Below are 25083 nucleotides of genomic sequence, written 5' to 3'. Positions count from 1 at the left end.
AAAGCCTCAGATCCCCTCTCTTTGGCATAATCTTTAAAATCAGGTAATTAAACCACAAAAAAAAAAAAGTATGATGTTCAGAAAGCAAGAAATATGAACTTCACAAAAAGAATTTCAAAGTTTAGATAGCAGGACTGTTCAGGAACCAAGGAATTATAGGACTGACCTCAAGGCACTCACACAACCCCTCACATGAATTAAGAAGTCAGTATCTCTTATGGGTACTCAATTGTGGTCAAAATTCAAGCTTTTATCTATTACCTAAAGCAGATTTATGCAAAGCTTTAACTTCCCATTTCTTTGCCTAAAAAGGGGCTCCCCCTGCCCTACTTTTTTACTAATAAAATATTTACAATACTAGGGGAAAAATCAAACAGTAGAACAACTGGTTAATTGGTGAGTTCCCAATAGCAGCATTCCCATTCACAAACTAATTCAGCTAAAAAATTTCATTAAATATCAGATTTATTCCTGGCCACTGAATCAGTTTTTATCACAATGCATTGTAAAAGCAAACAAAGGAACTTGGCTATTCCAATTCATACAAACAATTTGACAGAAACAAAGAGGAAAAAATTGACTGTAATGACCACTTCTCACAAAACTACTACAGCAAATTTTCTCTCTGTGTTAGGAAATGGTGTGTGTTTAGGTTGATAACTGAATTTATACTTTAAATAGTCTAGAAAATGCAACCAAATTCAAGCATCTGCTGTACCAGTCACACAAATAAAACTCCAGTAATCATCAAGTGGAGGACTGTCCTGGGGTGACTTTATGATGTTTGTATCCCCATTCATCTGTTTAGCCCAGAGACAAGTGCTACACCTTTCAGAGTAGTTCTGAGAGTGAAGAGGGGGAAAGAAGCAGTGCTGAGTTTGTTCTCACAAACTGCTCTCACTCCTCCACACTCTGCTCCTGGACTGTGCTGTCTGAAGCACAGACAGACAGCAGGACAGAGACCTCCTTTGCTTTTATTTTAGCTGGTTGAGGCAGAGAAGTTCCCTGGATTGTTTGTTTTGTTTTGGGGTGTTTTTTTTTGGAACTGTTTAAAGCTGCTCTGGACTGAAAACCCAGAAAACACCCAGCTCTCTCACCTGCAGCCCACTGGGGCCCAGGATGGCATTTCCAGCACCAGAGGAATTGATAAGAGACTGGGCGAGCTGAGCCACAATCCATGGCAAGGACTTTCTGAATTTGCCATCTCTCTTCAGAACTGTAAGAGGTTTTGTTGTTTAATATCATTCATTTCTTTATGTTTGTGAACACTTTGCTTGCTGAATAAACAGATTTTTCCACTTTTCTCTAAGGAAATTTTTTCCCAAACCGGTTGAGGGAGGGACCACTTGAATTTGCTTTCATTCGGAGGTTTCCTCCCAAAATTTGCCCTAAACCAGGCCACAGACAAAACCAAAATATATCGGAAATAAACTTTATTTAGTGTTACCTTGAAAATCACTCATCCAACAAGTAAGAAAAATGCACCACAAAGCATGGAATCATAACCTTTTCCACCAAAGAAAATGTTCCATTCCCCTTTGGCTGAAATGATTTCAGAACACTGTAAAACAGCTTCATGACACCTCAGCCTTTGACAGATGAACAGGGTTAAAACAAAAGGAAAACGTGATCAAGTTCAATCTCAACTTTGTCCCTGAGTCTGAGAGTTTGCTGCTTTAGCAGTAAAGCAATTAACATCTCTGACATTAAGGATTCCACTGATAAATAAGAAACCAGCAGTTTCATAGGTCTCTACTTCCTGCCTCTCCTTGCAGTTTTCTGCCACATAAAACATTAAATATAAAACACCCCATATCACAAACACCAGCCAACCACCACTGAGCTGCTTACAGATGTTTAAATGAGGAATGTATCCTTAATTTGCTAATGGGCAATCATTAAGTCACCTTAAATATCTTCCTGATTCATATAAAATTGCATTTGAGACATGAGATTTGCCAATATGAAGTATGACAAATATTTCCAATATGGAATAATACAAGTTGGTGCAAAAATGTAACTTGTCTTTAAATGAATTCACTGCATTTATACTAAATATTTATGAGACTACACAGGTCACTGTTTGAAGCAGATCTCACATCACACTGCTTATGAGATCACAAGTAGCAGAAGTGCTATCAGTGCACAGCTGGGGCTGTAAGAGCAGACAAGGCAGAATGACTTCAAGCTTCAATTTGCTTGAGAAGTTCTTGCATCTCCAAAGCACTTCAGGTACAAAATTTCTCATTCCAAGGAGTTATAAAAATTCACTGTACAGACTGAGATACTGCCACAGTAGAATCCCAAAGACACACAGAAAAAGACAGACCTTAAAACACAGGCCATGGATTCAATTGTCTTGATTTTTTTATACTACAAACAAGTAAAAGAGAAGCAACTGCTGTAGGCATTGATCATTCATAATAAAGAAGTTTCAATCCTCTGCAGTATTTGAAGCTGTACTTCATAACTAACTCCACACCAAACAGAAGAGAAAAGCTGTAGGACCCCTCAGAAGAGAAAAATTTAAAAGGCAAAGAACTTCTGAATTCTGAATTAAGATGACAATAATGTAGAGTTTGGTTTGTTTTGACAGATTTCAAAGCAGCATAAGAAGAATCTGCAAGTCTGCATCTACTCCCAGCCAGGCAATGGAGACTGTGCCCTTGGCTGTGCAAGGCCACTCCTTTCCCTTGACTGTCACATTTTGACTTTTCTATGACAATTTTTCAATCACCAAATTCTCATATAAATTACCTTTAGCAATGTTTTCCAAGTGGGAATTGCCAGAGTTTAGAAAATATTTCTAACTACAAGCTGAAGGCCCTGACACTAGCAAACATGTCAGCCTGGGCACTGAGGTCACCACAATGAACTCCACAATGCCACCGCAGTGAATTTTTTTTAAGCAGTCTGAGGATCTGCAGAGTTGCTACACAATTAAACTCAAAGCTTTCAACTGCACATGTCTGAGCACACATTTTTCATTCCTTGACATTTTTTGGTCGATCCAAACACTGCAAAGGGAACACTGATTATTATAAACCTGCCACTTGTACATTCTGAAACTGCCCAGTTCAGATCTTAGACCAGCAATACAATATGACATTAGTCATAAAAACCTAAACCTAAAACAGTAGCCTTACTTGTAATTTTAGAACTTCTGAATGTACAAATTTTCAACAGTTAAAAAAAAAAGCCAATCCAGAGGTTGAGACTAAACAAGAAACAAGGTATGAGGAAAACATTGGAACAAAAGGAAGTATTTACTACCCAATAATCTTCAATATGCATAATTCCTTGTAAAAAATCTTACTAAATATATTTAACATTCAATTGCACAGACAAAATAATTTTATTGAGACAAGTTTGTTCATGCTGGCATTTCAAATCTCAGACAAACCCAAAAAACAATGGAATGAAAGTAAGAAGTCTTATGAGTAACCTTATGAACTGCACCATCAGTGATTGTACTCAACACCTTCTGCAGACAATGCCCAAAACCTCCTCCAGCTAAGGCTTCAGAGTGTTTCTGACAAGTTAATCAATGCCCTCAGACATGAAGGATCAGCTGAATGAAATAATCTCACAGAGCCAGCAGGGATACACGCTGTGTGTTCCATTAATTCACTTGTAAACGTCAGGATTTCCTGCTCCCCACTTTGCACTTCAAACAGTGACAGCTCAATCCCCTGCACCACACTGTGTTCTGCTCCACAAGACTCACACTGGTGTTGGTCCTTGCTCCAGGGTTCTCCTCAGTTTAGGGTATTTTTATGGCATTTATTGATTTGGTTGGTTTGGGGAGTTTTTTCCCTGACCATTTTCTCCCCAGTTAAGCAGCACCCATGCCAAATAAGGGCCTTCTAAACCACGTCAGTCCTTCCCACACTGTCCAGTGGCAGGAAAAGGAGCTCTCTAAGTGCACTCTGTCAACCAGGTTATGCCAGGGGTGCAGCTCAGATCTTCAGAGGCTGTTTGAAGAAAAGCTTAGAGAAGAATGGTGCACAAAGAGAAAATTATTCACCTCTCTTTTGCTGTACTCATCAGTTCAGAGGACAAAATAATATTCATGTGGCAATTGTCAACATTGCCACTCCCTTATCAATGCTCCCAAACACACGTGGAAACCTTTTTTCCATAGAGATCTTATGGAAAAAACACAGCCCTTCACTGCAAGCATGTGCAAGAACTGTTCTGCACAGGAGCAGGTCACGTTCCTTTCTTCAAGTAGCGGGAGAGGAACTGGCTCCTGACAAAGTGGATGAGCTTGGTCTCTGAGCAGAACATCGTAGCCAGGGTTGCTGCAAGGCACAGGGCACCCGTGCTGACGTGGATCAGCCTGGCCATCCAGCCCTTGTCACAGCAGAACAACACCTACAGCAAAGGAAACAAGGGATTGCAGGAAAAGCAGTCAGCACAAAGACATTTACTGTCCTGAAAGAAATAATGCCCGACACACCAACGTCACAGTCAAGCCAAGAGCTGTTCTGCACATGCACTGACCCTACAATAAATCATCCTCAGGAGTCACAACATTTGCTTTAAGTTCTGTCAGCAAAAAATAATCATTCAGTAGATACCTGAAGGGTACAGGAAGCTGCTGTTATCTGGCATGCAGAAATGTGTTAACTGAGAGGACACAAAACTTTGCTGGTGCTATCAGGCAAGTCTGCTACTGTACAGAACTTATCAGGCTAGTTCCTAACAAAACTGGAAATCTCCCACTCCAAAAAATAAATTTCTCCTTTCTCAGGCATAATGGATTTTCATGCTGTCAAATTTTTGTATATTGCAAAGCTCCAATCCCCTTAATAATCAGCCTGCAGTTACCACCATCTTGTATTGAATAAATGAGTTAAACATGCTTTTAGCAATTTTTGTTTTCCTTCTAGTTTTGGTTACTTGTTTTTGTTACAGAATTTTTAATGCTGGTTTTTTGGTGCTACTACAAAATTTCCATTACTAATAACTAAGAACATGGATTAACTACACACAGCAGAAATGTGTAAAATTTGATATTATTTGTCAGATCCACCTGATACAGGTGGCAGAGAACATTGATACAAAGAATCTCTTAACAACATATCCTGCCTTTCTGGAATGCAAATCTCGCAGCCTACCCTCAAAAGGCTTTTTTGCTAATGGCACTCCTCTTTTTGTGGACAAAAAGGCACCTGACAGCAGCATGAGAGGCAGTGAGAGCAGAGGAAGGAGCTCACCTCTGAGAAAGCCGTGAGCACTGCACTGAGGATGTAAACCAGCAGCAGGGCTGGGGAGGGCAGCAGGCCCCTGAGGGGGCTGTGGGTGCTTTCTCTGAAGAAGTGATGGATGTAGTGGGTGCTGTGGGCTATTCTGATGCCCATGTTGAAGCAGTTGGCAAGGATAAAGCCCACGCTGCCGTACCAGCGGGTCAGGAAGTAAGAGATGCACAGAAATATCAAAGACAAGGCCAGCATAACAAAATTGTACCTAGGGAAAGAAAAGAAGAAGAAATAATTTAACAATGCACGCAGTTACAGCATTGATTTAGTAATGATCTTTCATTTTCTAACATGAGTAACAGAATTTCTCTTACCGTCCTCTAGTGAAAATAAATGTGAGAAATATGATAAAATTTTGAAAGGATAGAAAATACATCAAACAAATTAAACCAAGAACTACATTATGTGAACAAAATTCTATTACACTAATCAGTTGTGCACTCATTGCAGAAAATCAAATTTAGTAACAATTATGAGTAATGTACAAACTTGTGTATTTTTTGCTATTTTATATTAGGAATATATTAAAGAAAATGAATGCTCAAGAACAAATCAACACTTTATTTTGTTTCTGTTATAAACAGTGACTTGGAAAACAAGTGCACATTTTAAAGGGGTTGTGAAAGCTTGCTAAGTCCAAAACAGCTCCCACTTTGATTGTGGCAAATAGACCTCACTGAAATGAATTTGAAAGGGCACATCAGGGACAGCCTAAACACAGAAGCAGAAATAATCCAGGCTGGAAGGGCTCTCAGGAGGTCACCTCCAACCTCCTACAAAGCACTAAACCACTGCATTCACACCCACAGCTTGGAGCATTCCTAAGCATATGTCCAGTACCTGTACATGAAAAATGTTAATAGTTGCAAAGTTTCAGTGAGTCAAGTGACTGTCTTAAAATTGTAACTTCAGGCTAATCTGTGCAGAAAACACACATTTGAACTACTTTACCAGTCAGTGATGTGCCAAAAGCTAAATTAACAACCTTTATTTCTTAGTTTCTGACCTTTTTACCCAAACCTTTCAACTTTTGCTAAAGCTTCTACATCTAAAAATAAATGCAGACAGTCTAGCAAGGAGTTGCTTTTCTGTGGGGCAGGATATTATTTGTGCCAGTTTCAGAAGCATCAATTCCTCTTTAAGGTCAGCACAAATAAATTTACAGGAACATTTTGGAGCCACTGTTTCCTACCTGTCCACTTCTTCTTTGCACATTAAGGCAAATGTGAAACATTCTGTTACTCCATTGACAGCAAGGAACAGAACATACAATGAGTAACACCTGAGGAGATCTGGACCTAAAAAACACAGCAGAAAGACAAATAGTTAATGATTTCTTTTATCAAACCACTTTGTTTTTACAGGCACTGATACTAAGACAGAAATTGTAATGTTAACACCAATAATGGAAACTTAAGTACATCTGAACAAGTTTCCTGTCTAGATATCTTGACAAGAACACAAATAAACAAGGAGAAGGATTCTCATGAGCTAAATCACAGATTCCAACAGTGGTTTCACAGGAAAAAAAAAACCAAACTGCTGATTTACAAAAAATTCTTAACAGCTATTGGGGTTTTTTTCTAAAGAGTGGTAGATTTTTTGCCTACAAAAAAAAAAAAAAAAAAGTCTTAAATCTTTATAAAGGTCTATAAATCTTTACCTGTTCCAGAACTGAGCATTGAGCCTCCATAAATATCCAGAGCCAGCTGAGAATAGGCATAGCCAAAAACAGTGATGGTGAGGCCAATCAGGAGCACAAGTCTCAGCAGCAATTCCAATACATTTGCAGCCATAGCAACATCATCCTGAAAAATAAAGGTAGTAAATCACATGAACCAAAAATCAATGTAATAATAGCCACATGTGCAGAAATGCTGCCTCAGAGAAACAAATCAGTTTGCATCGTGTAAAAAGGTGTGAAACTTACCCTTTGCTATTGAGTTATTCACACACATGCTCTTAACTTGGAAACTTCTTTTACATATTTATTATTCCACTATTTTTTCAGTTCTACACACCAGGTAGGTTTCATATAAAATATACAGACACAGACACTTCCTTTAGCCCACCAAGGACCTGAGCACAGGATTTAATTGTGTGCTGATGTGCAATTAGCAGGACTGCTACAGGCTGACCTTCATGAGTGATCAAGAATATCACTCTGTGGAACAAAGCCCTTATTCATTAATCCTCCTCATACAACTCAAACACACAGGAAAAATCCAATTCTTTTCTTCCCAAAGCTGCAGTCTTCAGAAACACTGTTTAACAGCTATTGATACATTTAAGTAAATAAAGTACTTCCAGACAGCATTTATTTAATAGATTTCATTATTTAAATAATGGCTTGCTATATCTGGAAACACACAGTAGAGTAGGTTTTCCATCACACTGTTTGGAGCAGTTGATGTTAACTTTATTGATGCAAGGTAGCACTATGCCACTGCATATTTTCATTTCTATTTCATTAGCATTTTACCTATTCTCTTTTCTTTTTGGTCCAGCCTCACTCAACATTTTTGTTCTCCACTTTTCAATTTTAACAGCCTTGATACTCAAAATTAAACACCCATTTCTGTCTGTCCCACTTCTGTGATGCAACTTATCTGCAACAAAAATCAAGCATTTGACATGTAATTAATCCAAAATAAACATACCTGCTTCTGATCCTTTACAGTCTTCCCTCTTTCCAACACTTTAGCAAAAAACACATAAAAGCTCTCCTCAATAGGCAAAAAGATAAACCTGGCCACCAGTGAACCAAGGTTATTCACAATATCATACACACCTTAAAAAAAAAAAAGTAGCAATCTGAGAGTTTTAGACGTATTTTAATTTCAAGTCTTTAATAACAACATGAAAGCTAATTTAAGATCTCCAAAAAAAGAGAAAACAAGTGATATTTAGTGCAACATTGAAGCAGTATTCTCTACAAATTCTGACAGTCAAGCAACTACAAAATTGCAAAACTTAAAATTGCAAGGTTTGCTCATGGCAAAGGTAAGACAAAAGCACCAACTACACAAAAGTCAATCTTGAACAGCACAAACCACACTTAAAATTCTTGCTGTAAGGGAATTTAGAGGATCCTGATAAACTTCACTGAATGAAAACAGGAATGTAAGGATTTACTGATACAGGAGAAGAGAAAGATACACATCTAGTGAACATCCATGCCCATGGCAGGGGAGGTTGGAACTAGATAATCCTGAAAGTTGTTTCCAACCCAGGCTATTCTCTAATTCTATTATCTTAAAGTTTATATTCATTATTCCCTGAAATGTATCTCAAAGGCTTTGAAACGGTCTCAAGATTTTCAAGCTATCTTCAAACATTTTCAGAACCACGTGAAGAGCAGTGACTAAGGAAACTCTCGTCACCATTCCACAACACCATCACACTTACCCTGATCTCCAAAATTTAACACGTTCAAAAAAGTCATCACATATCGTTCACCTGTAAGTTCAAAATAAAGAACTTCAGAACAAGCCCCTAAATCTTTCCCAGTACTTGTTCAGGCATTTCCAATACTGTTTAAGAGACAAAGTCAAATTGGACAGCACCTAGTTCTGAAAACCCTCAAAAACTCCATTCAGATTGGCAATCATGTGCCTCATCTTCCCCCACCCAAGCTTTCCGAAGCTTTAATTCAATTTTGTAAATAGTTTTTGTAAGCCCTCTTCCCTCTCACTTCTATGTCAAGCCTCACCCTCTGTCAAAATCTGTTTCAAGAAGGACTGTTTGAAGAAACTCCAAGTCAAGCGTGCTTCCTTCCAGTTAACAAAAGTCTGCAAAAAAAATACTGAAATGTAACAAAAGTAATGGGAATTACAGAATAGAAACAGAAAACAGCAAGGCAGTAGGGCAGCTCCAACTGCAGTGGTGAGGAAACCCACAGTAACCACCAATGTAAAGTATTGCTGAATTCAAGCACCAATGTCACTGATCTGCCAAAAACTGATTCCCTTGTTGAAAAGTGCTGTTGCTGCAGACAAAGCACCCATAAGAGTACAGAAAATACAGAAAATACTAATCAAGGTAGAGCTGGGAAAAAAACACCCAGGGTGTTTAACGCGCCAGTACAACTTTCACCCTCATTATGAATATGAACTGTTTACTGCTCTTCAAACTGAATCCTTAAAAGACTTGCAACCGAGAATGACCTTTATATTTTTAATCTATAAATCTAATCCAGGATGTTGTCTTCCTCAATGAGTCTTTTCATTTCTTTCTTTGCCTCATTTTTGTTTGAGAGATATCTGAGTGTCTCTAGGATGCTGTGGAACATCATGGTTATTTTGTGCAGAGATCAAAGTTTCAAAAATCCACTCTTACATGGTTCTGGTTTCTTTTCTGCCTCAGATCCAGTGATAGCTGGTCATTGCTGCACAGTGCAGGTGGTCTATCTCCAGTTAATGTCTATTAATATTTTGCACAATCCAAGTCAGCAACAACAAACCCATAATCACAAAGAGTTCAAGTTTCATTATGTTTTTCTGACAAGAATTTTACTAATACAAACTTCAAATGCAATTTCTATCTAATATTTTTTACTTAATCTGTCATCTTCTATAGTGCAAAAATAACCCCAAAACCACTCAGTTAACTCCCCAGTCTAAGAGCAATGTTCAAAGTGTCCTCACTTGAGATTTTAAGAAGAAAATCAAGAAAGAAATTGTGCAACTTACCTCATCTTCCACAAAGCTAGGTAACAGAGCTTTCACTCTAGCAACTGGAAATGACTTCTTTGTGGCTTCAGGAGATCCCAAAAACATCACAAAATAAATTACATAGCACATTACCAGAACAGTGACATATAAAAGCTGGGAAGATCAGGAAGGAGAGAAGAAAAACAGTGAAACAAAATTAACTTAGAAATACAGAATTATATACTCGATGAAAATACAGTGAGAAGAAAATGCACATAGTCTTTGTGCCTATCAAACATCAAACTAGGTAAGGCTTTGACCAGCTCTTAAGAATGCTGTTGGTCTTTTCATCTTTTCTTAACCTGTAGGTTATCATAAACCTTCACTAATTTTCATGCTTTATTCAACATTTTTAGAACACTGAAGGTCCAATTATAAAGCAATTAATCAAAAATCAAGCTGACAGAGTAGTTACTGCCTACATCTCTTACTTCATAGAACATTTCCAATTTCCATCAATTATAAGCGATCTACAACAGCCAGGGCAAAAACTGGAGGAAAGAAATTCTCTCTCACTGTCATCAAGAAAAAGTTTTAACCTGAATTAATTGCACTTGATTAGCACCTTCTGATAAGGTAATGCAGGCTGGTGGTACAGGCTGATAAAGCTCAGTGTGATTAGAATAACACAACTTTAATTGCAAGATGTGCCTTCACAGACAGAAGGAGTTTCCTTGTACCTCCCTTTAACTCAGTGTCAAAGCACCAAGTCAATAATGAGTATCAGGAAAATACCAAATACCAATTCTAAATCTTAAACCTCCCAGGAGCTTTTAATCTCAGCTCCCCAAAGTTCTTCAACAGGCTAAATATCAAAGGAAAATTAAAATCCAGCTGAGAGAGAACAAAAGGAACTTACCTGAGCCAAAGAAAAAATGTAAAGGCCCCAGTGAGGATAAAGGATTACTAAAGTAACCATCAAAATGCATTTTGACACTACTGAAAGGCTTTCAGCAATTACCTTTAAGAAACACAAAACAGAGAAGAGTTATTTTCTGGCAACCTAACCACATCCACAAGCTTAAAATATATACATTTAATGCACAGAATTTATGTAGGAATGTAAGACTTTCAAAGTCAGTGTGAATTTACTGCAGTTTTTTTCTGCTAAGCTGGCCAGCTTAGATTATCATTTCTCTGAAACTTTTCCATTTCCATTCATTTCACAGTTCCTCCACTGCATTTTCCCAGTCCTTTGGACAGAAAATTTTGCTTGAGATGATCATGTACTCAATGGATACATTTCACAGTTTTATGTAGAATTGTGGAAGCAGTGTGTCTCTCCCTCCACTCAAAACCTATGTTTCAGGATTTAATGACCTTGAAGGTAATAAAGTCTAAATAAACCAATTTGCTTGCTTTCATGGGTACAAATTCCTGGCTATGTTACAAACCAGGCCATGCAGTGCTAAACAGTACACACAGGATTTTTATATGCTTGAATATACAAAGCTCTAAGTCAATAATCTGCTCTTTTTGGTAAAGATTCCCCCCCACACACACACCCCATGGACTTCACTAACCTTCAGCCTCACAAATAAATGAGCCTGTGCTAAAACCCAGAATGGCTCTCCCAGGAGTTCAATAATGGCAGAAAGTCCAAATGCCACCACACCAGCCTGATAGTGAGGAACCACAGAGGGGTCAGGTACTTCCAGCAAGTGTAGCCAGACTAAGCCCAAGACAAGAGACCAAAAGACACCAAGAGGGACTCTAAAAAATTAACATAAAAACTAATTACTAGAAATGTTACTTCAGCAGAAAACAAAACATTAGATTACAATATCACATATGACCACAATGATTATACAAGAAAAAGGCTCTGAGGAATTAATTCCCATTGTTACCATACCAAGAACGAATGTTTTCCTGTGTAAACCCTCAAGGCACTCTCTGCAAGACACAGAATACATTTTTCTGAGTTGTCCATTTTCTACTCCAGAGCCATAAGGTTAAATATCTGCATTTTTATGCCTTTGGACCAAACAATTCTGATCTCACATCAGCCTGCACATCCTGTTCTGCTGACACTGCTTCAGAAACACAGAGCTTCTGGCACAGTCCATCACCTTTTACATCATTGATCAAGATCTCTTTGGCCCTCACACTACCAGACCCCTAAGATATTTGACATCAAACTCCTAAGATATATTTCAGGTGCTTCACTGAAGTTAACCTTCATTTGAAGTTATGCTTCTTTACAAGGAAAAATTTAAAACAAAAGAAGATGCACACAGTCAATGTCATCTCTGTCATTTAACGCTTGCTTGAAAGGCTAGCACACAGCAGAAAGCTGACTGCAGTAACAGCTCAGAGAACAGAAACAACACATTTTAAATATTAGTATTAGACCTCTCCTTGACAGGGACAATCCCTCTGCTTCATACCTGGATGCAGATGACCACACATAACCCTCCATTCCTGGGCCAGACCCAGCAATTCCAGGGAAAGTCAGGTGCCCCAATGGGAGAACACTATTTTATCATGCAGGGGTAGTTTTCCACCTTATCAGGCAGGTACATTTACTTCCCAGCCCAGCAGGGCTACACAGCAGCTAGAGCTGACACAGGGAGAGAGCAGAGAGAACTAGGAACCAGAAGGGAGAAACAAGCCATAAAATCCACTTTACTGCAATGTGTGATTGCTTGATGCAGCGTCCTGTGGACTTTAAGCTGTTCTCCTATAAACAGCACCACAGCTGAAAGAAGCAACCCTACTTCCTCCCTAGTGTTTAATTCCAACTCTCTTTCACCTTTTTGCATCTCTCCTACCCAAACATTTATGTTGCAGGTTCACAAATGCACATAGAGTAATAAAAGAACAAAACTGAGCAGGAAGAGGAAGAAAAATACCAAAGTATTTGTGCAACAGGGTTTTCCTTCAACAGCTACAGCTTAAACGAAACTCAAGCAACAGAAGAAAAGGCACTTTTGGCAATGAACTTCCTCATGTGCTGCAATAAGAAATCAAGTCCATAAATGCTACGTCACCAGACTTGAGCAGCTTCCTACATCAGCCCTACATCAGAAACATGACTGAGGCTTCTAAATGCTGAAATAATTACCTCAGCAAATAAACACTTTCTCTCATTCTGTGAGCTCCCAGACAAAACCCAGAAATTCTAAAGGAAGTAAACTTTTAAAGGTATCTTACGTCAGCCACAAGAGATTAATTGTTTTGGTCCAGTTTCTCTTGGCACTTCCACTCAAACAAGCTCTGCGAAACGCCTCCCTGGCAAGGAAGACAACTGTTGAGTATAGCAGAGTCAGCCTAAAGGGGTGAAAAGGAAAAAAAAAGAGAGAAAAGGATTTCTTTTTATAAACTGTAAAGCCTTCATGTGGTAGCATCGCAGTTTTTTACACATGGCTACCTGGCAGACAAATTCTTACAGGTGTGCAAGCATGGTTATGTGAGCTAATATTATCACCATCTCCTAAAAATGGAGCAAAAGTAATTTCGTAATTCAAATAGCAGGAATACATGTTGCAGACCAAAGTGAGGATACAGAGTATATCCTATAGCAAAAGCACATTGTATCTAGTTTTTCCTCTGCAAACTGATGGTTTAAACACAAAAACAGCCCAGTGCTACTGGTGTTTCAGGCCAAAACAGACCTGGAGAGGCACGAAATGACTGAACACTGAGACACGGCCAACAGCAGATTACACAGCGTTAATAAGAGCATTGCCAGTGACACAGAGCAGCGCACAAGCTCTGCCCCACAGCCGCCCGGGCCCGCTGAGCCGCCTCCCCCTCACCTGACATTGACCACGCCGATGAGCTCCGGGGAGAGGTAGCGCAGGGTGAAGGCGTTCAGCCCGAAGGTGACCACCCGGAACAGCACCTGTGAAAGAAGCCGCACGGGAAGCACCTGCGGCGCCCCGCCGAGCAGCAGCAGCAGCAGGAGGAGGAGGAGGAGGAAGGAGGGAGGGGCGGCCCCGCACCTGCAGCAGGGCGCTGGACGAGGCCAGCCGGGCGGTCTGGCCCAGCACGTCCTGCGCCGCCATCGCCCCGCTCCCGCCGCCAGGAAGTGGCGCGGCCGCCGTCGCGCCGGATCCCGTCAGCGGGGCGGTACCGCCCGACAAGGCCCAGCCGTGACGGGACACGGCGGTACCGCCCGACAAGGCTCAGCCGTGACGGGACACGGCGGCACCGCCCACACTGAGGGGACACGGCGGCACCGCCCGGCCCGGCCCACAGCGGACCCGCCGGCGCCGCTCGCACTGAGGGGACACGGCGGCACTGCTCGCACTGAGGGGACACGGCGGCACTGCTCGCACTGAGGGGACACGGCGATAGCACCGCGCACTAAAGGCACACATTGGCATCAGTCACACTGAGGGGACACGGCGGCACCGCCCGAGCCGGCCCTGAGGGGACACGGCGGTAGCACCGTCCGGGTACTGCCCGGCCTAGCCCTGAAAGGATCTGGCGGCACCGCCCCACACTGAGGGGACACGGCGGTAGCACCGCGCACTAAATGCACACATTGGCATCACTCACACTGAGGGGACACGGCAGTAACACTAAAGGCACACATTGGCATCACTCACACTGAGGGGACACGGCGGTAGCACTAAAGGCACACATTGGCATCACTCACACTGAGGGGACACGGCGGTAGCACTAAAGGCACACATTGGCATCACTCACACTGAGGGGACACGGCGGTAGCACTAAAGGCACACATTGGCATCACTCACACTGAGGGGACACGGCGGTAGCACTAAAGGCACACATTGGCATCACTCACACTGAGGGGACACGGCGGTAGCACTAAAGGCACACATTGGCATCACTCACACTGAGGGGACACGGCGGTAGCACTAAAGGCACACATTGGCATCACTCACACTGAGGGGACACGGCGGTAGCACTAAAGGCACACATTGGCATCACTCACACTGAGGGGACACGGCAGTAGCGCTAAAGGCACACATTGGCATCACTCACACTGAGGGGACACGGCGGTAGCACTAAAGGCACACATTGGCATCACTCACACTGAGGGGACACGGCAGTAGCGCTAAAGGCACACATTGGCATCACTCACACTGAGGGGACACGGCAGTACCGCCCGCCCCGGCCCTGAGGGGACACGGCGCGGGGGGTGGCGCCCGCGACGAAGGGCGAATGGCCAAGGAACTTCAGCCCGCCAAAACTGAGGCGCAGCTCCACAGCCCCGGGTTCCTCCGAAGCCAGCCCGAAACTGCAGCCTGGTTTAACGGAGGGGATAGCGCGGTACATGGGGTTAGTGGCATTCAATAAACGCTGTTTTCCGAGATTGCTGAAAAACCTCCCGGGTTCCACCAGTCCCCTTCTAAACTCAGGGCAAACCCACCAGCCTTCCCTGACCTAAGGAGAAACAAAACCGAAACAGAGGGAAAACACGCTGCTGGAAAGGGAAAGGATCGTCATTTAATGGAAAAAAAAGAGAAAAACGAAACCCCGACACACACAACCACAAAAACAACCAAAAAACCCCAACCAAACACCAACAAAACCAACCCCCAAAAAACCCACCACATAAAACCCACCCCAAACACACTTTCAAATACCAAGATGCAATTTAATTGCAACAAATTGTAATTGATAATACAGTGCATTGAAGCCTTCCAAACAGATAAGACTTTGGATTCAGTGTAAGTCAGGACAGTTCCAGACTATTTTGGATCACTGTTTAAGCAGCAATATATAAAAAGATTCTATCTTTCTGTGTTACAGAACGTTCCCTTCAGAAGCATGGCACTTCCAGTTCAGAGGTCACATTTTTCTTAGCAAAGCTAGAGTTGAACTAAGATTTTTCCTGTCTAACAGCAGCAGCTACAAAGAGCATGGGGGGAGGGAAGTATCTGAGCCCTACTTGATTACAGCTTCTCAGTGACAAACTATGAACAGCAGCAGTTTAAATCAGAGTCTTCAGAGAATCTGGAGAACCAACCAAAGTTCTTCAACTTCATGCAAAGCAGCCACCTCCCTGTCTCCTGCGTAAAGCCTTCTCCAAGCCCTTTCACCTTATTCCTTCCACGTTCAGAGTAATGTTTTCCAGGCTGATTTTTTCCCCCATTTGGTCATTTTTCCTAATAACATTATTTAAATAATCTGGAAGTAATGTATGGATGCAGATGTATGTGGCAGAGGAGTATATCCTAAGATTAAAAAAAAAAAAAAAAAAAAAAAAATTCTTCCCATTGTAAATTTAGGGACATGGAGAGAGAGAAGAAACTAACCTGTGTTCAGTAATTGCAGAGACCAATTTTGAGTTATAGAAGAGTATTAATTGTAGCTAGAGGGGAGCTTTGCCTTTTCCCTCTCCTTTAAGCAGCTTTCCAGTTATCCAGATGGAAAAAGCAACTAAAATATTGTCCTACCTCAGACTCTGGTGTTTCCTCTTGTGGCAATAAAGGGCGACACCAGAAATAAAGAAAGACTTCTACTATGTTATGGCTTGTGCTGATCTCTGTAAGGGTGGATTAAAAACCATTATAAACTATAAGCTAAACAGGGAAACAAAAATGCAGTTGAGGAGCATGAAGCACGCTCCATAGAACTGTTCAGGTTGGAAAGGACCCTCAGAGAGATCAGAGAGCCCAACTGGTAGCCAAGTACTGCCAGGTCCACCACTGAACCGTGTCCCTAAGCACCACAACAACTTGGTTTTGAAATCCCTCCAGGGATGGTGACTCTACCACCACTGCCCTGAGCAGCCTGCACCAGCACTGTTTTGCTGAGGATGTTTTTCCTAATATCCAATCTAAACCTCCCAAGGCACAACTTGAGGCTGTTTGCTCTCATTTTTTGTTGCTTGGGAAGAGAGACCAACATGCACCTGGCTGAAAAAGCCTCCTTTCAGATGGTTGAGTGATAAGGTCTCCCTTGAGCCTCTTCCACTCTGTTATCAGCTGCCTCTGCAGATGCTCCTCTCAAGCCTGATGCTCCTGACCCCTCAGCCATCTTACTTTCCCTTCTCTGGACACGCTCCAGCATCTACCAACACTCCAGTAAGAAGGACTCGTGTTATTTTCTCTCTACTCATAAACATTTCCGTGACAAAAGGGGGTACCTTCAAGGACTGAAACATGAGGATCCACCGTGCTACCTGGAAGCAAGGGTCTGACCTTTTCCAGCATCTGCCATGGGCAACAGTGAGTGACACTGAGCGATGTTTTGTTGGACAGTTTGGCTTGTCACCTCATAAAGCCGAAACAGAAACAGCTGCAAAGCCTGAGGGGGGTGGAAAAAGAAGAGGAGTAACTAACTCCGACTGGTTTTTATAGGAAGCAGCTTTGGCACGAGGAGCCGCCGGGCACTGGCGCGGTTGGGCCGCGCGGTGGCGGCAGCGGCCCCGCCGCGGCCCGGCCGGGACGGGCGCTTCTCCCTCCAAACCCCGCCGCGGGCTGTGTGCGAGCCACAGCCCAACAGAGCCACTGGTGATGGGAACGGGACACAGCATGAGTCCAACTCACTGCAGGAGCAGCATTTTAGAGAACAGCCTACATTGGAAGGGGCCTTACAGCTCATCTTGTTCCAACCCACTGCCATGGGCAGGGACACCTTCCACTGGACCAGGTTGCTCCAAGCCTGGTCCAATCTGGCTTTTGACACTTCTGGGATGGGGCAGCCACAACTTCTCTGGGAATCCTGTGCCAGTGCCTCACCACCCTCACAGTAAAGAGTTTTTCCCTAATATCTAATCTAAACCTATGTGAAGCATTCCCCCTTGTCCTGTAACTCCACGCTCTCAAGTCTCTCTCCATTTTTCCTGCAAGTTCCCTTCAGGTATTGGAAGGTCACAGTTAAGTCACCCCAAAACCTTCTCTTTTCCAGGCTGAACAACCCCAGTTCCCTCAGCCTTTCCTTATAGCAGAGGTGCTCTATCATCCTTCAATTCATCTTGGTGGCCTCCTCAGGACAGTTTCCAGCAGGTCCTTTCTACGCTGTGCCCCCAGAGCTGAGTGCACTGTTCCAGGTGGTCTCACCAGAACAGAGCAGATGAGCAGAATCCCCTCCCTCCCCTCCTGCCCTCGGTGCTTTGGATGAAACCCAGGACACAACTGGTTTTCTGGGCTGCCAGCAGACATTGCTGGCTCATGTCCAGCCTTTCATCCACCAGCACCCTCAAGTGCTTTTCAAAACATAAACCAACCTATCAGCTAACTTAATTTTATTCACAACTGTGCCTGAACAGGCTTAGCAACTTAGTTGACAGAAAATGCTTGCTATTAGTAACACAATTTGAGAATAGGTATAAGTTAAAGGAGGACCAAGTTACTGAACTGGCACACAGTGTAACAAAAGCTTCATGAAAACATGAAGCCAAACAATTGCTCTCTGATTCCCACAGCAGGCAATACCCACTTAAAGCATTCCTGCATCTTCTAGCACAGAAGATGCTACTTTTGGCTGAAAAGATTCTCCACTTTTGGCTGCCCTGAGGCAGCAGTTTGTGATGGAATACTCTAAAATAGTTCACTTCTCTTAACAAAAAAGGAGGAAAGATTAACTACTACAGAGATTTTTACATACAGAGTTAGCCTGCCTCTAGAACTAAACTAGGCTGGATTTTCCCCCAGCACAGACTACATACTCCTTGATTTGGCACAATCTCCTGTTTTTATCAGAGGTATGTGAAACCTCCATGTCAGAGAGAATCCTTTCAATCTACACTGAAGTTTAGTTAGTCCAGAAAGACCAGACAATGCATACACAGGCCTTAGAATGAGTTGGGACCGTTCCATCAGAATTTTAAAAATGAAAATTTTTGTCTTTCAGTAGCTTGGTATCTGTGTTCCAAGCTGGGGAACTTGGGGTAATTGATTACCCAACTAGTAAGGTATTTCAGGATGAAAGGTGGACTTGGACTTCAAATCACAACTTTTATATAGACAGATAGTGACCCAGAAAACTTCAAACCTATTAAGAACCATTAGAGAACTTCCACAGTATCACCTCCCCAGAGAAGAATTCCTCTTCTACAAAAATATTTCCCAAAGTCAAGACAAAGTGAGATTGGGAAGCAGGAACCTATTGAACCTATTGAATCATTGCAGAACCAAAGTCAAATCCAGTATAAAGGATCATTACAATTTTGTATTTTATTAATCCAAATAAATGCTGCATTTTAAAATTAGTAATATATTAATTTCTTCATTTTAATTTCTTCATTTAATTTGTGGGTTTCCACTCCCTTTAAAGTCCCTTGAGGATTTAAGCTAGAAAACCAACTGTGCTATGAAATCATGGGCTCCTGGAATAGTGCATGATGTAACATAAAATGAAAGACTGGGCTGTGAGCTAGAGACTGTTGATTTCTGCAACAACTGAAAAAGCTTTCGAGTCAGGACTGACTTTGGAAACGAGCAAAACAAATACTCAAAGCCCCTGGTGCTGGCTGAGCAACCTTCCCCCTCAATGCCCCCCTGTCCAGCTGCTGCAGGGCACAGAGCTGAGGTCCCCAGCCCAGGGAGCAGCACAGTGGTGCTGCTGCAGCCAGCCCTGCTCTGTGCCCCTGGGCAGGAGGGGAGCCCTGAGGGCAGCATGTGCTGCATCACAGGGGATGCACTCTGCTCCTCCCATCCCTCTGCCCACGTCTCTCTTCTGTCCCGTGCATCCCAGTAAAGCTGATGAGGGATGCACAACTGGAGCCATAGGGTACTGCTCTGCAGAGCTCACTCACCCCAATCCCCCCTCCAGCCTTTTTTGGGAGCAATGGTCCTTAACACAATTGCTCTGCCTCTGCTGCAAGTCCCCATTTTGCCATTTCATTAATGAGGACAAAATCATTTGTTCCTGGGATGCCAAAATGTCATTTTTCCTATTCTGCTCAGAAGTCTTGTGCCAGCAGAGGACAAATTTTGTTGTCTGGTTTTAATTTTGTTTCTTTTTCAGAAAGAAAGCATTAATGTCTTTGTTCCTGATCATATAAAGCTTGTTCCTTTACAGCAATATCTGGGAGGTTGGGACCAACACAAGGAGTCACATGGAGACTTCCCAGACTAGGCACTAAATCTCATTAAGCTTCCTTCTCTGCTCTGAGCACCCCTTGGGTCACAGACCTATCCAAGCCTGGGGATGCAACATTTCCAGTGCAGTGCAGAACTGCAGGAAGAAAAAGAGAGTCACAGGCCATTCACCAGCAAAGGACACATTAGGAGTTACTGCTGTGCTAGATTTTCTTCCCTCCAACCAAAGTGTTCCCCAGAGGGCTTTTCAGATTAGCTCCCCAGGCCTCGAGCACCGAGTTAATCTCTATGAGCATGTTAAATGGTTAAACAAAGATTTGCAATTTTTTTTCCAGGCTGCATTATTAGTTCAGCAAGGATTTAATTTATGTCCTTGCTTTGGGATAAAAGAATAAAAGGACTTTTTGAAGAATGCAGAGAAGTGGGGTTTTCTGTGATATGCAACATTTGAAAAAACAGTGTTGCAGCTTTACAGCACATCTTTTGACTTTGTAGTGTTCATTTTGCCTCACACATTTTCACAGTGCCTTTAATACACTGTTTATATGTAATTTGATAACTGGTTTTGCTGCCTTATCAGTTTAAATTGTAAATTCAACTTTTATTTATTGAAATATTTTATATATAGAGGACTAACACTTATATATGAAATAATATAACAAACCAATGTTCTGCTCAAGGGAAAGGCAAAAATATGTAGCAAAAATACAAGTCATAGTAAAATATCAAGGATGGGATAGTGCTACATTTTTTATAACTGCTAAATAATTGACCTGCATAATTAACAGCATATTAGACAGATTTTAAGAAATTGTATGTATTGATTAGAAGAGCAAAAACAAATGTTCTGCACAGTGTTGTCTGCTAACAAAAACCTTTTTTTTTTTTTTTAACCTTTTCAATTTAGAAATCTGTGACATTCACCAGACATTTTAAAGATCTACCAAAACAACACCTTCTGGTTATTTAATCTGGGGAAGCAAGAAATTACAATATTTTGTCACAGGAACTGGCAAGCTCCTTGCTTAGCATTCATGCAAAATGAATTCTAGAACATGTACATGATCAGTTCTGCACCATCTTTACTGTCCTTCGTGTTCTAAATACTAAGAAATTTTTTTGTATATATTTATCTATGTTCAACTGAAGATGATTTCTGTCTTGCCTTCTTCAAGGGTAGAAATTCCAGCTATTTTTGCTAGGATCTGCCTAACAGTCTCTGTCTTACCTGTCTCTCAGCTGTCTTAGGAAGCTTTGTATCAGCCCCTCACTGAGCACTGGTAGACAATTTATCTAATTGCTGTGTGCTTTAGAAGCCTATCAATATATGAAATAAGAAAACTACAATGGAACAGCTCTTGATCTTTTTGAAACATTTATCCTGTCAGCAATAATCAGACATAAGTTCTCTTGTGGGCTGTTTCTTTTCCCTTGCAAATAGAAAAGAATCTCCGTGTCTTCACCTACTGTTCGTGTCAGTTATGCACAAATTCAGCTACCACTATGATCCAAATTGTTTCTGGAGGGTAGGACATCCCAAATCCTACCCTGCAAACCGGAATTATAAAGGTGATGAGCAGGCAAAATATACATTTTTCCTCCTTCCTATGCATTGTGTAAGATGAACCCCAGGGTAACACTCACTGCTGCAGGTTTGGTGCCAGTGCATTGCTAGAAGGATTTTCTGGTTAGAACAGAGTAAGGGTACAGGAACACATTTTGCAGCTGTGAGCACTTGCACTTGAAAACTCTTTATTAACTGGTGCTTGGCATCTTTGCACTACAAAATCATTCCATGAGCTGCAGGCTGCATCCCGTGAGAAAAAATGTACTTGAGAGAGGTTCAAAAAGTCTGCACAAGAGATTTGTGCTTGCTGTGCAAACATGTATATTCACCAACACTATTTGCTTTAACAGTCATATAGAAATAAGGCTCTGTTCATTAAAACACTTCACAGCTGCCAACTATTCAAGCAGAATGATCCTCTTACATTTTAGAATTCAACAAGAAGTGTTATTAAACTTGCTTTGACCTCAGCATGATTTGTTTGTCCATGAAATAACATTAAGGCTTTAAAAATCAACAGTGACAATAACTCAATGAACACAGTAAAATATACACTGTGGAAGGACACAACTGGCAAGAACTTCTGAAATACATATGAGAGGAATTTGGACTCTGAAAATGCACTGAATGCAAGGAACTCTTGAAAAATATTCCAGTGTCTCATTCCTTTTTTGTTTTGTTTTTTTTCCCGAGACACCTGGAGACTTTTGAAGGAGATGGAGAAATGCAGGATTTGTACTTAACAACCAGGAGGATACGACACAAAAAAGTGGTTTTGCTCCTCAAAGTAATTCAGCATCTAGGAGAAGACTCCCTTCATGCAATGCCTTATAAAGTTTGAGAATGCAGGATTTGTGACTCACCACACACTGCCTTTGAACTACGTTCATGTGGTGTTATATAACACTGTGCACGCTCACCTGTCGAACAGAGTTAATTATGAGTCAGGTATCTCCTCACATCATTCATTTCCTTCTCACTTGAGAGCTGACTTTCACTCTTTACTGAAATAATCCCTCTCACAAGACAGTGATTAGTCTGACAAATGGATAGAATAAAATACCTTTGGCCCCTTTATGGGACCACCTGTAGCATTCATGACAGCTACAGCTAAGTGCAATACATCTTTTGGATTCCTCTTATTCCTTAGTGGCAAACAAGGAATGTCTTAAATAAGACAATCCCAGCATGTGTTTACCTATTGTGTTTCAGAAACTCCCACATTATCCTTCAACAATTAAATTTCACTTTCAGTACAAAACCCTGAAATAAAAGGGAAAAAAACCCTCATTAGGAATATGGGGAGCAGAACTTTAAACTATGCCCAGCAGCACTCTCTCAATTAAAAATAAAGGAGAATTAAAGCTCCTATTTCACCTTTTAGGGGGCAGTTACCTAAATATATCCCTTCGATACAGGGGGACAATACTGAACACCAAAATCCTCTCTGCCTCTAATGCAGATGTCTATGGAGTCAAGTTCCTCAGCTTCACTGCCTCCATGTGGATCGAGAACATGACTTTGTTGGATGTCTCTGTTCAGACAGAATTATTGTCCCCAAGCCCCAGGAGGCCCAAGGTCATAAAACAATTTACCTTGAAAGTCCTGTTGTCAGGGCATTAGGAACAAGGCTCTGCACTCCAAGTTTAGCTGCACTGCCACCCTCGCTGGCTCAGTCTCTAGACTTACACAGAACAAACAAACACAGGATGGCTTAGCTCTGAGGACACCAGCTGTCCTCAAACACCACAGTTATGGTGACAGAAAAATAAAAAAGACAAATGAGATTAGTCATCACATGGGATACACTTCTGCAAGTCTTCAAACACAAGATCTTGTGTCATGCTAACAACAGCAGGGGATGTCCCCACTTAGTCCCTCAAGGAGATTGCAATAAAAAACCTCCCCTCTCCCTTCTCTACTAAATAAACTGCTTTGTTTTATTTTCTCCTAAAGATATTTTGTTTTTAGCTTTGCCAATTACTCTGAGTTTGTGTGCTAAGCAGTCATGTAGAAAAAAAACCTTTTTTTTGTTCAGCCAAGTTATAAGTATATTACAACTGAACCATGATGTATCAACAGTTTGTGTGTAACTTGGAAAAAAAATAATAAATCCTCTCTCACTATTAAGACTGGTTGAGGAGGTGATTGTATGGCCTTTTTTTAAGGATCAGGTATATTAGGCTAAATTTCCAAATGGCATAAACCCCCTAAAAATAACAGCAGCAAACTGTTTCCTCAGCTGAGCTATGTGCTTTTGCTTCTTCTCTCCCTCTGTGGGTTCATGGTTTAATTACAGAGAGCAAAAATTTATCTATTACAACAGAAGATGTTGTCATCCATTAACGTATTCCTGACCACAACTAAATCCTGGTGAAAAGATTCCTTGTAATACTGTGAAGACACTTTGGCATAAATTATTAGGTGGTTTACACTTAAATATAGGAAGTCTAGCTTTAACATGATTGGAAAGGTATTCCAGACACATTCCATGGGCTCTGTTTCAGTCCCTGAGAATTGCATGAGGGCCACATGGGCACCTTAGTCTATATTCACTATACTTGCCATGTTCCTAAGAATTTATGCTGTGGACAGAGCTATATATCCTACCAGATATTCCATTTTGCCAAAAAGTCTGCATCCCTCCACCAAGAGTCATGGTTTGGCTTCTTGCCCAGTGGAAGAAAGGTGAAAGCAAACACAGTCAACTCCATAAAGGAGCAAAAGTAACCCAACTTAAAATAAAAAGAAAGAATGAAAAAAGTAGGCCTTCCCAGGTCCATAGAAGAAAATTCTTGAGAAAATTCATTGTCCTTAACAGAAGGGAGAAACTCTGAATGAGCGGTGGACAGAACTGCTCATAGGCAGTCAAAGGAGCTGGATATTCCTCTCACAAATGCAGGTGTCCACGCAGAGCATTGGACATGACTGCTAAGGAAAGAAAGCCACAGCCTGGCTCTTGCATTCTGCTGTTGCATCTATGACCACCACTTCTGTCAGAAGAGAAACACCACTACATGGAAAAAGTGTCATCTTCCTGACTTCATAACCATTATTTTAGAAAGCTAAAGGTCCAGCATGCAACTCCTATTAATTTGGCACCTCAATCTGTCACTATTACCTTTACTCACCTTTACTGCAGCTTGCAGGCCATGGTTCACACCACCCTTCATTCACCAGCAGATTTCAGAAGCACTGTGTATTTCACCATGTGTCTTTAGACCTCCATGCCTGTCCCACCTCAATATACATTTAAAATTCTTTTATTGGAAACCAGCAGTATCAGAGGTTCACTGTAAGAGAAGACAAAGGAGTCTTTAAAGATTTTCATGTATGGGAGAATACTCCCACTCACATCCTGAAGAATGTGGGGAGGTTCAAACAAAAGGATCTGACCACATGTCTGAGACTAAACCAGCACTGCGTATCTTCTTCTACCCACACCCTGCTCCCAAAACTCAATCTGTTACGAAACCAGCTCCTTTCCATCTGAAAAGCTCACTATTTTATGTTGTCAGTCTTGCTCAGAGTACAACAGAAAAAGCCAGACATGGTTAGTGGCAAAGAGTGGTGAATCT

The 25083-nt window shown here is 41.6% G+C and overlaps 1 protein-coding gene and 1 long non-coding RNA gene across 2 annotated transcripts; both read right to left on the bottom strand.

Moving 5' to 3' along the window:
- Positions 1–1416: 1416 nt before the first annotated feature.
- On the bottom strand, positions 1417–14128 carry RFT1 (RFT1 homolog). The gene is made up of 13 exons (XM_063411532.1): positions 13921–14128; positions 13735–13820; positions 13130–13246; positions 11500–11689; positions 10836–10937; positions 9956–10090; positions 8977–9055; positions 8673–8723; positions 7925–8055; positions 6928–7072; positions 6457–6562; positions 5223–5472; positions 1417–4377 (listed from the first exon to the last, which is right to left on the bottom strand). The coding sequence occupies exons 1-13, from the start codon at positions 13981–13983 to the stop codon at positions 4213–4215; spliced, it is 1620 nt and encodes a 539-aa protein (XP_063267602.1). The 5' UTR covers positions 13984–14128; the 3' UTR covers positions 1417–4212.
- Positions 14129–20016: 5888 nt separating this feature from the next.
- On the bottom strand, positions 20017–24864 carry LOC134557975 (uncharacterized). The gene is made up of 4 exons (XR_010082232.1): positions 24637–24864; positions 23101–23189; positions 22369–22425; positions 20017–20074 (listed from the first exon to the last, which is right to left on the bottom strand). It is a non-coding gene; the product is annotated as an uncharacterized LOC134557975 (long non-coding RNA).
- Positions 24865–25083: the final 219 nt, after the last annotated feature.

The sequence above is a fragment of the Prinia subflava genome, chromosome 14 (assembly GCF_021018805.1).
Source record: "Prinia subflava isolate CZ2003 ecotype Zambia chromosome 14, Cam_Psub_1.2, whole genome shotgun sequence".
NCBI classification, from domain to species: Eukaryota; Metazoa; Chordata; class Aves; order Passeriformes; family Cisticolidae; genus Prinia; species Prinia subflava.
This window is presented reverse-complemented; position numbering and strand designations above follow the sequence as displayed.

Coding starts and splice junctions, on each gene's coding strand:
- RFT1 (XM_063411532.1), bottom strand. CDS start 13,983: ATGGCGGCGCAGGACGTGCTGGGCCAGACCGCCCGGCTGGCCTCGTCC. Junction 11,690..13,129: donor ATTAATCTCTTGTGGCTGAC/GTAAGATACCTT, acceptor TTAATTTTTTAG/AGTCCCTCTTGGTGTCTTTT. Junction 7,073..7,924: donor CTGTAAAGGATCAGAAGCAG/GTATGTTTATTT, acceptor TTTATTTTTCAG/GATGATGTTGCTATGGCTGC.